The sequence below is a fragment of the Thalassophryne amazonica genome, chromosome 16, assembly GCF_902500255.1.
Source record: "Thalassophryne amazonica chromosome 16, fThaAma1.1, whole genome shotgun sequence".
NCBI classification, from domain to species: Eukaryota; Metazoa; Chordata; class Actinopteri; order Batrachoidiformes; family Batrachoididae; genus Thalassophryne; species Thalassophryne amazonica.
The window spans coordinates 54,615,818-54,632,319 of record NC_047118.1 but is presented as its reverse complement, the minus strand read 5'-3'; the positions used below and the strand labels follow the sequence as shown (position 1 = coordinate 54,632,319).

General features: G+C 39.9%; 1 protein-coding gene across 2 annotated transcripts in view; it reads right to left on the bottom strand.

The window, feature by feature from the left end:
• The window catches only part of cyth1a (cytohesin 1a), a 195,110-nt gene that overhangs the window by 138,898 nt on the left and 39,710 nt on the right, over positions 1-16,502 (bottom strand). The window contains exon 1 of one of the 2 annotated variants that reach the window (XM_034190840.1): positions 12,705-13,153. The exons of the other annotated variant lie outside the window; for it this stretch is intronic. Coding sequence (XP_034046731.1) covers positions 12,705-12,786 — 82 coding nt within the window. The 5' untranslated portion in view covers positions 12,787-13,153. Of the gene's footprint in view, positions 1-12,704; positions 13,154-16,502 lie in introns of those variants that run through there. 2 annotated transcript variants of the gene reach the window in all.

Here is a 16,502-nt window from a genome sequence, read left to right as displayed (position 1 = left end):
ACAAACAACCCAACATACCTCCTCCAGCCTTTAGCACCTTAACAGCACTGGCATCTGTGCCCCCAGTGTACACAGTCACTGCCCTAAATGTTTACACTTTTTAAACTTTTTAAACTTTATATATATGTATATGTATATATATGTATATGTATATATATGTATATGTATGTCACTCTTCCTCGGTCTGGGGCTCCATGCAAGATCTCGCCTTGTGAGGTAAGGATGATTCTTAGAAAGCCCAGAACTACATAGGAGGACTTGGTCAATGACCTGAAGACAGCTGAGATCACAGTCGCAGTGATTACATTAGTAACACATGACACCATCTTGGTTTAAAATCCTGCAGGGCAGCAAGGTCCACCTGATCAAGCCAGCACATGTCCAGGCCCATTTGAAGTTCACCAGTGACCATCTGGATGATCCAGAGGAGGCAGGGGAGACGGTCATGTGGTCAGGTGAGACCAAAAATACAGCTTTTTGGTATCAACTCCACTTGCTGTGTTTGGGGGATGAGAACAACCCCAAGAACACTGTCCCAACTGTGAAGCATGGGGTGGAAACATCATTTCTGGGGGTGCTTTTCTGCAAAAGGGACAGGATGACTGCAGTGTATTGAAGGGATGATGGATGGGGTCATGCATCACGAGATTTTGGCAAACAACCTCCTCCTGGAGTCAACCTCCATCAACATGCCAAGGTTAGTAAAATCAGCAGAAGGATCTGGGAGGAGTAGGCCAACAAATAGAGAGGCAAGCAGACATAAACTTGGTCTCAATGACTGACCTTTGGCAAATTTGACCTTGTTGGATATTTTCAGAACCCAGTTCCATATGTGCGTCAATTTTGGTGGACATCAGAGTGAAAAATGTAAATGTTGACTTTTGGCTCAAATGACCTTGAGCTTTGCCAAAACAAACTGCAATTCTGGGATGGATTGTTATCCACATATAAAGTTTAGTGGAAATCAGCCAAATGACCTTGGAGGAGCAGGCCAACAAAGAGACAAATGTTCCTCAAGCTATATACACTCAACAAAAATATAAACGCAACACTTTTGGTTTTGCTCCCATTTTGTATGAAATGAACTCAAAGATCTAAAACTTTTTCCACATACACAATATCACCATTTCCCTCAAATATTGTTCACAAACCAGTCTAAATCTGTGATAGTGAGCACTTCTCCTTTGCTGAGATAATCCATCCCACCTCACAGGTGTGACATACCAAGATGCTGATTAGACACCATGATTAGTGCACAGGTGTGCCTTAGACTGCCCACAATAAAAGGCCACTCTGAAAGGTGCAGTTTTGTTTTATTGGGGGGGATACCAGTCAGTATCTGGTGTGACCACCATTTGCCTCATGCAGTGCAACACATCTCCTTCGCATAGAGTTGATCAGGTTGTCAATTGTGGCCTGTGGAATGTTGGTCCACTCCTCTTCAATGGCTGTGCGAAGTTTCTGGATATTGGCAGGAACTGTTACACGCTGTCGTATACACCAGTCCAGAGCATCCCAAACATGCTCAAAATGTTGTGAAAGTGTAGGAACACGGACCCACAACAGGGGGCGCAAATGAACGGACAATGGAGGAAGTCAAATAGCACTTTTACTGTTGTGAAATAAGCACAACAAACACGACAGATTACAATAATAGACAATAAAGTCAAATCACAAAAGGTGTCATGTGGGCAGGCTCGAAGATAGAAGACGTCTGTCGGTGTGCACTAATCATGGTGTCTAATCAGCATCTTGGTATGGCACACCTGTGAGGTGGGATGGATTATCTCAGCAAAGGAGAACTGCTCACTATCACAGATTTAGACTGGTTTGTGAACAATATTTGAGGGAAATGGTGATATTGTGTATGTGGAAAAAGTTTTAGATCTTTGAGTTCATCTCATACAAAATGGGAGCAAAACCAAAAGTGTTGCGTTTATATTTTTGTTGAGTGTATATATAGGCACCTGGAATTTACTTTATAAATTTGTACATTGATTAAAAATTGTGTTGCCCTATCACTAAATGATCACAACTCCATCAACATAAAACCTCTGGGGCCACCGTTGGTGACGAGACTGTGCTGTGGATGAAAAATGAAAACAGCCAGAAAAAAACTGATGGAGCTTTAGTTTCACCAGAGTGTGGACGAAACCTGTTTCACCAAAAGGCATGTTTGAAGAAGTGTTACTGATTGGACACTTTTACTTTGTAATGATGACTTATAACAAATACAACTTACTTTGCCACGCCCTAATTTCGATTAATTAAAATATATCAACTTGTGATTTTCTGTTTAAAAACTGATAAGATTGAAAGATAATGCTGACCCCTAGTGATCATTTTCTAAATTGCATTCCTTCCTGAACAAGAACAAAAAAGGTCAATGAATGTCTTGCGAGGGAAATGCTGCACAAATGCAACATTTCATTTGCGACACATTTGTAATTATTTATTCCCTTCAAGTGCTCAGCTATGTGCAGGCTGTTTGGACATTTCTTTCACAACTTTAGCTATGTAAGACTTTTATTGTGAAATTGGAAGTTTGCGGTGCTGCTGCATTTTGAAACAGGTGCACCAGGCCATGTGTTACTGCACACCAGTCACAAAGACTGTATGATTTGTGGTGACGGTTTTGCTGGGGAGTGGAGACCTCAAGATATAAGAAGTGGTATGAGTCATATAATAACACCAAAGTTCCAGCGTGTGTCAAAGGTGAATAGCTTTCGTTAACAAACCACATGCTAAGCTATGTATCGCTACATGTGCAGCTTCACCTTGGTGTTCACACATTTGCGTTACTTCTGCCAGTGTCTTGATTTTTACCCAAGGCCATCAAATATGGCCATCAGGTACTGCAAAGGCTTTGCATCCATCAGTCTGTCTGTCTGTGTTCAGCATAAGGTCGGTCTTATTACTGCCAGAGTCTTCAAATTCACATTGAACATTCTTGGGACACAGACATTGGACAAGTTCAAAGATGGGTAAACTTGACATATTTTAAGAGGTATTTTCAGAGAAAAAAATGTCACATTCTGTTACTTTTTTTATGGTATTATCTCACGGACATTAGCGTGGTGACGCCACTTCCTGGTGTCGCTAGTTGCTAACTTCGCTTCGTTTTTGGCTAAATATAATACCTTTCTCATATATTATGTAAAAGCTAGCAAGAAATAAACACTTCTAAAATGGAAACCACTGTTTTTGGAACCTAATAACAACTCTGGAGTGATTTGCAAGACATTTCGCGGATGTCAGCATGCATGCTAACATCTGTTAGCTCAAAGCTAATTTGCGCTCTTGTCAAAAGCTCATGTACACATACATGCACACCCTCCTGGACACTGTTAAAATGTAAATATTGTTTATGATTGAATGATTGATAGAGGGGCTTTATTGAAAATGTACAAATTGTACATAAGGCAGTAGGCTCTTAATAATTAATTTAACAACTGTAAAGTATAAAAAAGACAATGCTTATACAGCCAAGGGTATTTGGGTATTGTGTTCTATGTGTAATCACTAGTATTTGTCTGTAAATAACTCAGAAATGGTTCAGCAGATGTTCACCAAACTTGCTAGAAATGGTCCTTTGGTGAGTGTCTGCAGATTAGTAACTTTTGGAGCAGACTGATCAAAGGTTGAGATTATCAAAATCCTAAAAACACATTTTCTAGCATATCTCTGCAACTGAGAAGGAGAGAGAAGCGTACTTGTATGTCAATCCGTAAATAATTTGTAATTATGCACTATACAGTATGTCTTGTTGATATTTTATATATGACTATTATTATTACTATTTATTATTATTATTATTATTATTATTATTAGTTATTTCAACTTAATTATTTCAACTTTCAACTGAGTTAATGGCATAACCCTCTAGTTAAGTTGAAATAACTTTAGTTAAGTTGAAATAACTTTAAAAAAAATCTATGCAAATTGTTCTGTTACTTTTTCTCAATAACCAGTGCACCAGGAACATCTCCTCAGGAACATCTCCTCATTTGTCCAAGCTTGGCTGATTTTCTCTGATGTTCTTCTTTGTGTGGATATTTAAAATGCAGAGTATATTTTCAACAGGATTCTGTATTGCGCATAAGCTGTTATCAGGGTGATGGCGCGTCCCTATGTTGCTATGAGCCACTCAGTGGACAGCAGCAGTTTAGCTCCTCCCTTTTGTTACCATTCCATTATTTTGATACCCCAAGCAAAGCGTACTAAAAAGTGGTATGGTCTGGGTTGGTTATTTTGGTACCCATCCCTAAATCCAAATGTGAAAATGCACAAAATAGCATTTTGTACTGTGCTGTACCAGCCCAGATCGCTCAGTGGAAACAAGGGTACTAGTCTGATGGGGAATCAAGCTGAGGATCACCTTGCTATCCTCTAGACTAGTGGTTTGGTTTGCAACCGTATTTGTGCAAAAGAAATGCTGAGCCCCCCAGTGTGCACTGACGCACTCCTCGATAATAGTGATTTTTTTTTAATTGACATAAATTATTTGCCCCATTTTGTCTTTGGTTCAATCATCTTATTAATTAATTAATTAATTGATTGTCAAGTAAGTGTGTTATTATGATTTATTTAATAGGTAAACTTTTAATTATGATAACCTCAGAGCAGACAAAATCTAGTGCACTCCCTGTGATCTTTAGCGCTTCCCTAAAGGGGATCAAACCCCAGGTTGGGAACTAAGGCTCTCAAACATCACCCCTCCTGTCCTTCAAATACATTCAGCTTGAGATTGTGGGTTGATCTGGTTCAATGTTCTAAGTTAATCAAACTTAAAATATCACTGAGTAAAGTTTTAACCTAAGTTGATTCAAGTGGTACATATTTTAAAAAGTTGTGTTGTTGTTTGCTATATATTTTAAAGTTTCCACAGCCTTTTTTTCCACAGCCTTTTTTTTTTTTTTTGGTTATCTTAAAACTAACAAACAGATTTTTTTAAATGAAACTTGATGAAAACGATTGTCATAAAAAGTTGGAGAAACTTAAAATCTTAAAACATAATTTAATCAGCTTGTCTGAACAGTAGATAACCAACGTTAGGTAAGAGCTCCTGCCATTGTGTAACTTGCACTCTGGTTCTGTGTCTTGCTCAAGCAGACTTTGACGTACAGGAACAGTCAGGAATTGAACAACCAACCAATAAACAGTTGGGTTTTTTTTTGTTTGTTTTTTTTTACAAAATGCTATGAAAATGTTGCACCTGCTATGGAACACATTTTGAGGCTGATAAACGGGTGAAGTTATTGAGCTATAGACAGATGGATGGACAGTAGGTCTGTCCATTGTACAGCAGGTTCTGTCTGAGCCAAAATAAAGACAATTTTTGATTGACTCAGGGAAGGCATGCACTCTAATAGGTATTCTCGCCTGTCAGTAGAAGAGAAATATCGCAAAATTTAATTGTATATTGTCCTACGAGAAATGTACAGGCACCTGGCCATCCTTTGCACTTGTTACACAGCTGCAAGCTGAGCCACATTGTGTCGTAGTAGAACTCAGTCAAAACACACAAACACATAAATGTCCGCGTAACAAATTGTGACTACACACATCACATTTCTGAAAAGAGATCCAGGGAAAATCCAACAGCTGAGAGCCTGACAAAGAAGTCCCTGTTCCTCAATCTATACTCACTCTGCACTGCGCGCACACACACACACACACACACACATATATATATATATATATACACATAGGGAGAGTGGGGGGTTCTGCATCATTATTGAGCATGTACAAATTGTACGCAAAACAATGAGATCTTAATAATTAATTAAACTGCAAATTAGAAAGAACACAATGCATATATGTCCAAGGGTATTTTAGCATTGCTTTATATTTTTATTTGCGAATAAATTAGACATTTTATTGAAACTACCATTCTGACATGATTTTGGCCATGCTCATGCATCGGCCCACCCCCTCTTCAAGCAGAACTTTGCATGGAGAGCCCTGGGCCTTCTGATGGGAGAACAGAGTAGCTGAGGATTTGGCATGTGTTACTGGCTGCAAGTGTAAAATGAAATTCAGTCAGCAACTTGCAGGTATGTGCTTTGTGCTATATACACACAATCTTTGCTCCATAACTGAGCATATTAACAATTTTTTATCTCCTATTTCAGACATTTATTTATTGTTCCATGTTTGGTATTTTAGCAAACTAGTGAATAATTATGCTGTGTTCTGACAGTGGAACGCACACAGACAACTTTCCACACATCTTGAGCCTGTGTGGGACAGTGCAGAGGTAGAGATGTAGAGGTGGGTGATACCGGGAATTTTGGTATTGATCCAATACCAAGTAAATATGGGCCCAGTATCGCCAATATTGATACAGATACTGATACTTTTTCATATTTAAGCTTCATAGATCCAAAGGATCTAAAAGACATAGGATAGAATTTCGCCAAACGTACGTGACAACAAAATACTGTATTATCACAATCAACATTTTTGTTTAAAAAATATCACTCAACACAATTTAAAACAAAATCTCCTGAGGTAGCGCACTGAAAAGCCACAATACAACAAAATTAACACACCACAACAAAACTGGCTGGCGCCGCTGAACCACGTGAGGGCACAACAACAAAAGACCAGAGGGGGGAGGGTGCACTGCTCCGTGTTGTGTGACACAGCGCAGCGCTGCTCTTACAGGCAGAGAGTAGACTTTGATGAATCTGCGTGCACAGCAGTCAGTGTGTGCAGGAGAGAAAAAAAGCTTGAGTATCGATCTTTTTACACGAGGATTGTTCAATATCAATACCAGCGTTGGTATTGATATTATCAATATTAGGATCGATCCGCCCACCTCTAGTGCATAGACAGCTGTGCACACCACACTCAGACAGCTGTGCACACACACACATATCTCAACCCTGGGATAAGCGGGTATGTTTATTTATGTGACATGGCATGACACAATAAGGACAGTAACGATTATGAGTCACACCAAAATATGCTCAGTGCAAAATAGTGCAGAACTATTGCCTACCTGTTACGCATGGAGATATTTATTCTTATAGAAGTCAGCATGAAGTAAACTGCTAACTTGTTAAATACATCAGACAGTGAACAGCAGTCTGTCAAGTGAAATAAGTTAACACCAAGGATTCAAATGTGCAAAATACAGAAATATTAGCACATGCTAAATTTTCTTTTGAAATTACATGCGTATAAGCCTAACGTATTTGCATAATCCCTCCCATAATTTTGTGCACTCGGGTGTACAAACCCCAAATTGCATAGTCATGAAGGTAAACACAGTAAATGGACAATACCTGCTCTTTTGTGTAATTGAAAGATGCAGTCCTCAGTGTGCACTGTTAGGGTTTTTTTTTTTCTTTTCTGCAATTGCTATGATGTTTGCACACATTTTTACACATGTAAACTTTTCATAAATCAGGCCTCACTGTTTTGATACAGCTAAACAGGCTTCCCTTTCATCAACAGGAGTATAATTTTGTATATCTGTGTATCATCACCATAGAAATTTTTGTTTATGCCACCACAATGTTGATAACCACAACAACCTAGCTTACTTCCCATTCAAATGACCAAATCTAAAAAGTCCCATTTTCACACAACCCTGATGCTGACTCAAGTCTTTTGAAATGACACAGAAAGCACTGCTTCCCCTGGTGACGCACTCGGTCAGCTGATTCAGCTCATGCATAAATCCGACACGGCTCTTTTTGTCATGCCACCATAGTCTGTGAGCACAGTTTGCAAGAACTCCCAAAAAAAGCTGCACCCTTAGAACGTGTGTCATCAGGTTATGACACGTAACAACCAAACCACCACAAACAGCAGCCAACACCAGTTCATTCTTCAGATATATCTTACCACAGAGTGAAGGAACAAATCTGGGAATGTGGGAACAGATGGTAGGGATAAATAAAGTCTTAAAGAAACCAAAGTCTTAGCCTCCATGTGTACACTGTGAGACGCTGATATTTAGCCAAGTTTATAGAGGATGTCCGTTTTAGCAATGAGCACAAGCGCGAGAAGTCCTGCACATAGGTGCAAAATAGGAATGCCTTTGTGAAAGTGGTGGGAGTTGATCCATGACTGATGATCAGCATTCCATCCAGTTTGTTGGCCTGCTGTAACAACAGAACAACACATCCATTAAAATTAATCTAACTAATTGGCAGTCCATGTGAATGCGTGTGTGACCTGACGGAGATTATATTCTGTCTCATTCAGTCAGGGCAGAGGCGACTTCAGGTTTTTTCCTTTTTTTAGTTTGTTTTGGTGTAGGTATGATTATTTAGTGGTGTGGTGACAGAAACTGTATTCAATCTGCAAATCCAGTGGCCTCAAAAAGTATTCAGCTCCTTGGTATTTCACACATTTTAATTTGTTTATGGCGTTTCAAATACAAAATGTAAATCAAGCTTCTCAATATAAAAATTTCTAAAAAAAAATATCTTCCTTAAACTCAAACTCAAAGCAAAACTCCACAACTTGATGTAAATTAATTAAAAATATAAAAGCCAAGATGATGGGTTGGGTAAGTAATGGAATGCTTTTGTATAATACCTGTAAATAATCAGTTGTATTGCCAGTTTTCTTCAGGCAAGTCAGGGGATGGATACATGAACATTTTCATGTCACTGAATATGTCTTGGATGTTATTTACATCAATTACGAAGAAATACAAATGATACAGCACTCTGGTAAATCTGCATGGAGTAGACAGTTCTAAAAAACTGAGAAGAAGAAGAGTAAGGAAAGACAGGTGCAACGTTATACACTGCTGTGGCTTATATTCCAAAATAATACACTACGCACGGGCTAACAATGAGATAAAGCAGAATACTAATAAGGAGATACATTATACAGGAGTGAATACGGAGCTTCTTCATCATCTTTCTTCTGCTCCCTTTTGGAGTCACTACAGAAAATCATGTGTCTCCAGCTCACCCTGTCCTCTGCATCTTCCTCTGTCCCACTCCCTCACCACATCCAAATCCTCTTCACCCTCCATTTTCTTCTCCTGCCTGGTGGCTCCATCCTCAGCATCCTACTCCCTATATACCCTTAATCACTCCTCTACATATGCCCAAACCATCTTAATCGCACCTCGCTGACTTTTGTCTCCAAACTGTCCGACTCGTGCTGTCCCACTGATATGCCAATTCCTTATCTTATCCAACCTCAGCATTACCTGAAACAATCCCATGTCAGTTGTCAATTGTGTACGGTCTTTTTTTTTTTTTTGGCCCATGCAGGTCAGGACTACAAGCATGTGTTGGTTTCACCACACTATATGGAACCATCTTTTGTTCTGGTTCGTAACCACCCAGGCAGACAACAGGCCCATCCCCACTTTCCGAAAGCAAACAACTATCTGCCCCAGCCAGGTGAAAGGTGGATGTGTCTGGTCCTCTACAGCTGCTGAGGACATCAACACTCCACATGGCCCAAATGTGTCCAGTGCTCTACCCCAAATGTCCATGAAAAATTAAAGATGTTTAATTTCTTGCGTCCATTTCGGGGACCCCTTTGTGTCCCTCAGCATATTGCCATGTAGGGCTGCATAAGCTCGGCATCGTCAGTAAACCGCATTATGCAACTCTACGTTGGTCCGGTGAAAATGGGGCTTAAGTTTAAGAATGGTCTATTTGAAGAGTTTCAGTCAGGTTTTAGAATTCATCATAGTACAGAAACAGCATTAGTGAAGGTTACAAATGATCTTCTTATGGCCTCGGACAATGGACTCATCTCTGTGCTTGTTCTGTTAGACCTCAGTGCTGCTTTTGATACTGTTGACCATAAAATTTTATTACAGAGATTAGAGCATGCCATAGGTATTAAAGGCACTGCGCTGCGGTGGTTTGAATCATATTGGTCTAATAGATTACAATTTGTTCATGTAAATGGGGAATCTTCTTCACAGACTAAAGTTAATTATGGAGTTCCACAAGGTTCTGTGCTAGGACCAATTTTATTCACTTTATACATGCTTCCCTTAGGCAGTATTATTAGACGGTATTGCTTAAATTTTCATTGTTACGCAGATGATACCCAGCTTTATCTATCCATGAAGCCAGAGGACACACACCAATTAGCTAAACTGCAGGATTGTCTTACAGACATAAAGACATGGATGACCTCTAATTTCCTGCTTTTAAACTCAGATAAAACTGAAGTTATTGTACTTGGCCCCACAAATCTTAGAAACATGGTGTCTAACCAGATCCTTACTCTGGATGGCATTACCCTGACCTCTAGTAATACTGTGAGAAATCTTGGAGTCATTTTGATCAGGATATGTCATTCAAAGCGCATATTAAACAAATATGTAGGACTGCTTTTTTGCATTTACGCAATATCTCTAAAATCAGAAAGGTCTTGTCTCAGAGTGATGCTGAAAAACTAATTCATGCATTTATTTCCTCTAGGCTGGACTATTGTAATTCATTATTATCAGGTTGTCCTAAAAGTTCCCTAAAAAGCCTTCAGTTAATTCAAATGCTGCAGCTAGAGTACTGATGGGGACTAGAAGGAGAGAGCATATCTCACCCATATTGGCCTCTCTTCATTGGCTTCCTGTTAATTCTAGAATAGAATTTAAAATTCTTCTTCTTACTTATAAGGTTTTGAATAATCAGGTCCCATCTTATCTTAGGGACCTCGTAGTACCATATCACCCCAATAGAGCGCTTCGCTCTCAGACTGCAGGCTTACTTGTAGTTCCTAGGGTTTGTAAGAGTAGAATGGGAGGGCAGAGCCTTCAGCTTTCAGGCTCCTCTCCTGTGGAACCAGCTCCCAATTCAGATCAGGGAGACAGACACCCTCTCTACTTTTAAGATTAGGCTTAAAACTTTCCTTTTTGCTAAAGCTTATAGTTAGGGCTGGATCAGGTGACCCTGAACCATCCCTTAGTTATGCTGCTATAGACGTAGACTGCTGGGGGGTTCCCATGATGCACTGTTTCTTTCTCTTTTTGCTCTGTATGCACCACTCTGCATTTAATCATTAGTGATCAATCTCTGCTCCCCTCCACAGCATGTCTTTTTCCTGGTTCTCTCCCTCAGCCCCAACCAGTCCCAGCAGAAGACTGCCCCTCCCTGAGCCTGGTTCTGCTGGAGGTTCTTCCTGTTAAAAGGGTAGTTTTTCCTTCCCACTGTAGCCAAGTGCTTGCTCACAGGGAGTCGTTTTGACCGTTGGGGTTTTACGTAATTATTGTATGGCCTTGCCTTACAATATAAAGCACCTTGGGGCAACTGTTTGTTGTGATTTGGCGCTATATAAAAAAAAAATTGATTGATTGAAGTTACCGTTCTTTTGATGCACTCATTCCAGCGGTACACGGGTGTACGCCGATGAGACCTAGTATAAATCTATTTGTCTCCATAGTAGTATCTAGTCTTATGTATAAAAACCCTAAAGACTTGGTCCTTTGTTCTCCAGCAAAGATATTAGCACTGCCAAAACCTCTGTCAATTACTTCATAAGCTCTTCCGAGGCATCTCTTAAAGTCAAAGTCGAAAGACACATGAATGTTACTGCCAAAATAAGTGAATGTCTGTACAAGTTCAGCACTTTCACTATAAATGAATACACCTCTTATGGCTGAGTCCAGGTTTTTATTTGTTGCCTGTCAAATTGCAATTGCTGTGTTTAGCTGTGTGCTGCATGTGTGAATTGCCAACAGTGGCCCTCCAAACAGTGCCCCTCCAAAAGTATTGGGCTCCTTGGTATTTCACACATTTTAACAGGTTTATGCCATTTCAAATACTAAAAGTAAACCACTAGATCATCATAACATGGGGAGGTGACGGTATAGTGGTTGAGCATTGGGCAGACCAGAGGATCCTCTGTTTGAATTAAAAAAAACAAAAAACAACGATATGTTGTTATTTATAACTAAGTTATTATGACAATGACAAACGAAGTACTGAATTTGAATTTGAATTCAAACCTCAGCCACACTGGAAAATCACTAAGGGCCCTTGAGCAAGATCCCCTAGTTGCTCCCGGGATGTAGTGAACGCCTTGTGTGGCAACACCCTGACGTCAGTGTGTGTGTGATTGTGTCTGTGTGAATGCGAGGCATCATTGTAAAGCACTTTAAGCTTCTGATGCAGATGGAAAAACGCTATATAAATGCAGTCCATTTACCGTTCATGCAAATAAACACAGATTGCTGGACCACAACGCTGGAAACACAGCATAATAAAAATGTAGATCTCATTTGATCTTTTTTAAATCAGCTCTTTAATTTAGAATTTTTGTGCAGTAGTATAGTGTACTTCTATTATTGGAGTTTATTTTGTTCAGTTTGTTGACACTTCGGAAACTATGAATGTTATATATATATAATAATATATAATGATATATAAATGGTTATGATGATGATAATCATTATTTTAAAAAATGTGATTTTTTTTTTGTATATAAGATATAGGACCTCCAAAACAAGTTTAGAAAGTGAAATATAGTCCAGAAAATACAGCATTTAAATTTCATCATGATACGACCAGAATTCTAAACGTTGACGTTAAAGTAAAACAATGTGACAGACTTCCTCTACATTTGTCACACAGCTTCCCCGCAGTTTGAGCCAATGCACACGATGGGTTCATCCTCATTGGAAACGAATGGTGTTAAGGATTTAAAATGACACAAATCATACAGTACACAATACATGCCAAGATCCAGATGTGCTGAAGATCCTTTACCTGGTGCAGGCTCGGTAGGCTTCACAGCTGGACACAAGAATGTCTGGAGGCTGGACACACAGAGTTCGCTCACTGTCCCCATATTTGGAGCGTGTGTGTTGAGAACAGCCCACGCGTGTGTGTGTGTGTGTGTGTGTGTATGCGGGTCTGTTTCTGTCAGTGGATATCCCAACTTTCTCCTGTTGTGATGGAGGAAACGAGGATTCGCTGAGGACAGGCTCCCTGCTTGCAAGAGGACATCCAGCCGTCCTCCTCGGTGTCAGCCTCGCTATCCAATCCCCAGGGGGATTAATTCTGTTCCCTCTCGCTTTTCATTGGTCGATTTCACACCCTCACTCAATTTCTCTTCCCCCTTCGAAATGCAACTTTACAGTGTGCAGAAAACACTTCTCCTTTCTCACTGTTCCCCTTTCGTGTTGGTGTCTCAGCCTCCCTGCTCCGGTCTCTCGCTCTCTGCCTCTCTCATCCTCCAGCAGGCTGTTTTAATACTTACTCTAGTTATTATTATAGACCCGGAATACACACACACACACACACACAGCTGATCGAGAGTTACTGTGAACCGTCAGGAAGTGCCACCTTGTTTTTGGAAGATTCCGAGTTCTGTCGACCCTCTGCTGCTTTCAATTCCGAGTCCGTCTGCATTTATGGCTTCAAAGCTTTGTACATAAAATCAAGATTTCATTGTTGCTGGGCAACGGGATTGTTCCTGGAGGAGACACACCGAGTCATGTGTTTTGAAAAGAAGATTTCACCCCATTACGATGATTTACTGCAACACAATCACATTTTGGGGAGGTAACAGTCTAGTGGTGAAGTGCTGGGCTTGAGACCAGAGCATCCTCGGTTCAAGCCCCACCCTGACGGAAAAATCGCTAAGGACCCTTCCGATTCAGAACTGATTATTTCGATCCGATATCAATTTGCACTGAAAGAAGAGAATGTTTGAACCAACTTAAAAAAGTGTTACAATTTGTAAAAACCTGAATGAATTAAGTTGTTTGAACTTAAGTTTGAAAGTTAAATCAACTCCAAGTTAATAACTTAATTCATTCAGGTTGTTACAAACTGTAACACTTTTTAAAGTTGGTTCAAACATTCACTTTTTTCAGTGTGGGTTAGTGTTATTAAAACCGTTTTTTGAGCTGTTACCTGATTGTCTAGTTATGCAACATATTTATATTACTTCACAAAATTTGGCCCTCAGAATGCAGGGAGAGTTCTAAATGTAAAAATTCTCCGAGGGGATAATGGCCCAGAGTCTCCCCTAAAAAGAAATGCACCTGCAGCACTCGCTGTGCAGCACGCAGACGCAGAACATAGCTGGGGGGGAAGTTCTCGCACAGTCGACACCAGAGAACCTTCAAGCGTTGTCCCACGGAAATGGCACTTTATGAGGAATGGAAAAAAAAATTACTGTGTGAATTAAAAGGCAGACAATTGTCTTTTCTTGCCTGCAACAAAAGACAATTAAAAGTCCCAGTTGTCATGACTGACATCTTTAAATGGCTTTGAGAGAGGTTGATAATAAATGTAGAGAAAATGATCATTTAATTTTTCCCGTTACACACCCTCGGAAACAGAGTAAAGGCCCAACTGCAGCGTAATTTTTCAGGCACGTGTTATGACGCTGGTGAGAAGTGCATATACATATATATGTATTTTTTTTTTAAAATCAATCCTTGGGTGTATGAATCAATCTGTGGGAATTAAAATGAGAATTGATTTAAAATCATCAAATCAATCTTTTCAACCCAGCACTACTTAATTCCCAAGTTGATCCCGGTGTGTAGTGAGCGCCATGCATGGCATCATTGTAAAGCGTTTTGAGCTTCCGATTCAGATGGAAAAGCGCTATATAAATGCAGTCCATTTTACATTTTGGGGTTCACATGTGCTGCAAATGCCATGCTTATTTGTGTGACGATGGAGACATTTGTAATTCATGGTCCACCTCCTTTGATCCAACAAATCAGGAATTCTTGCAACTGCCACGTGTCTGCCTGCCACTTTGAATTAGCACGGCTGTCAATCACACCGAGTGGCTACCACTGCTTATCTATCAACAGTCGCTGCCGCTCACCGCATGCCGCAAATTAATGTTTTTCAAATGTAGCCATTAAAAATTTTGCACCTGTCAGGTATTCATGGCTATGACATCAAGGGTAATTTAAGCATCAAAGCCTGGGTTGTCAGCAGTTTGACCTCCAATGTGATTCGTGCAATCAAGCTCGCTTTAAAACACTGCAGCCACACATCAGCCAGAAGAATGGTCCTGTGACAGGAGGAGGAACAGCAGCAGGAGCAGCAGCACACGGTGGACTCAGCACAAATGTTTCTCTCCTCTTTTTCAGCATACACATTCTGCCTCTTCTGCTGGGCTTCATAAGTGACTGAATGAGAGCATGTTCAGCAGCCAGCGGCGCACCTGCAAAGGCGCTCCAGCCTGGAAACAAGAGCAACATGAGAGGAAAGGAGGACAGCTGTGGGATGCATGTATGTACAGTATGTATGGATGGATGGATAGAGACAGATCTAGCTTCAGGTGAAAGTGGGTGTAGTAACTTGGTTGAGTGTGGAGTCGTGTAGCATTCCCCTTCAATTTTAAAAATCTATATCCAATTTCAGGCATTCTAAGGCAATTGGGAAGCTAAATATGAACTTTCTAGTCATCCATATTATAACAGCCAAGTGGTGTGTGTGTGTGTGTGTGTGTGTGTGTGTGTGTGTGTGTGTGTGTGTGTGTGTGTGTGTGTGTGTGTGTGTGTGTGTGTGTGTGTGTGTGTGTGTGTGTGGCTTTGATCACGCAAAAACCAGGGAGAGCTGACATTTAACGATTGGCTTGCTTTGGGTCAAAGATGAACGCTGCAAAAATGGAAACTTGATAGGACAAATATTTTTTGAGAAATTAGCAATTTTAGCAACTAAATCTGTTTAGTCAGTTTAGATAAATCTCATGTTGCCATTACCATGACTGACTTAAGTTTCATATTGGTACCATAAGTGAAATGCTTAGTGGTTTTAATGTCTTCAGCCAATGTCTTTGTTTGTCAAATTAAAACCACCTGCTTACAGCTGCTGTGTGTGTGTGTGCTGCTTACTACTTTCTGGACTCATGCCATTCCAGCAGGGGGGAGTAAGTCATCTTTATATTAAAAGTGTGAGTGTAGTGAGAGATTTTAAGTTCACTGTAAGTACATAATATAATTGTAAGTATGTTAAAAAAAATACATGGATGACACAAGTAAGTGAAAACACTTATTACACTTACACTGTGGTCCATTTAAAACTGAAATGACAGAACAGAAGTAGAAATAAAATAACAGTAGTGTATATAACAAGATAACAAGAACCTGAACAATTTATAAATACATTAAAACAGTAAATTAACATTAAATAATTACAGAATTACTTGTAATAGCAAATAAAAGGGTTGAGTTCTTTTTCTGAGGGTTCTAAAAACATTCTGGACTCACACGCCATTCCAACTCATTATGCAAGCTTTGCTTAATTTATTACCACCCTTGAAAAATGTCAGCTGCCTATTTTATAAACACTACCTAATCTAGATCCCATGGATCCCCACGGGCAACACGCTAGTTATTTTTAATATACAATTTTCATTTTAAACACTGGACAGCTGAGGACAGCGAATTCCGTCAAATGAGCTGAGCGCTGCAGAAAGTAATTCTGCATGCAGCAGCATTCATCAGTCAGTGTTTGTTTATGCAAGATCTTTCCTATACTTTATCCTGACATTTTACCCAACCACCCAAGATCTGCCAGTGATGGATGGAT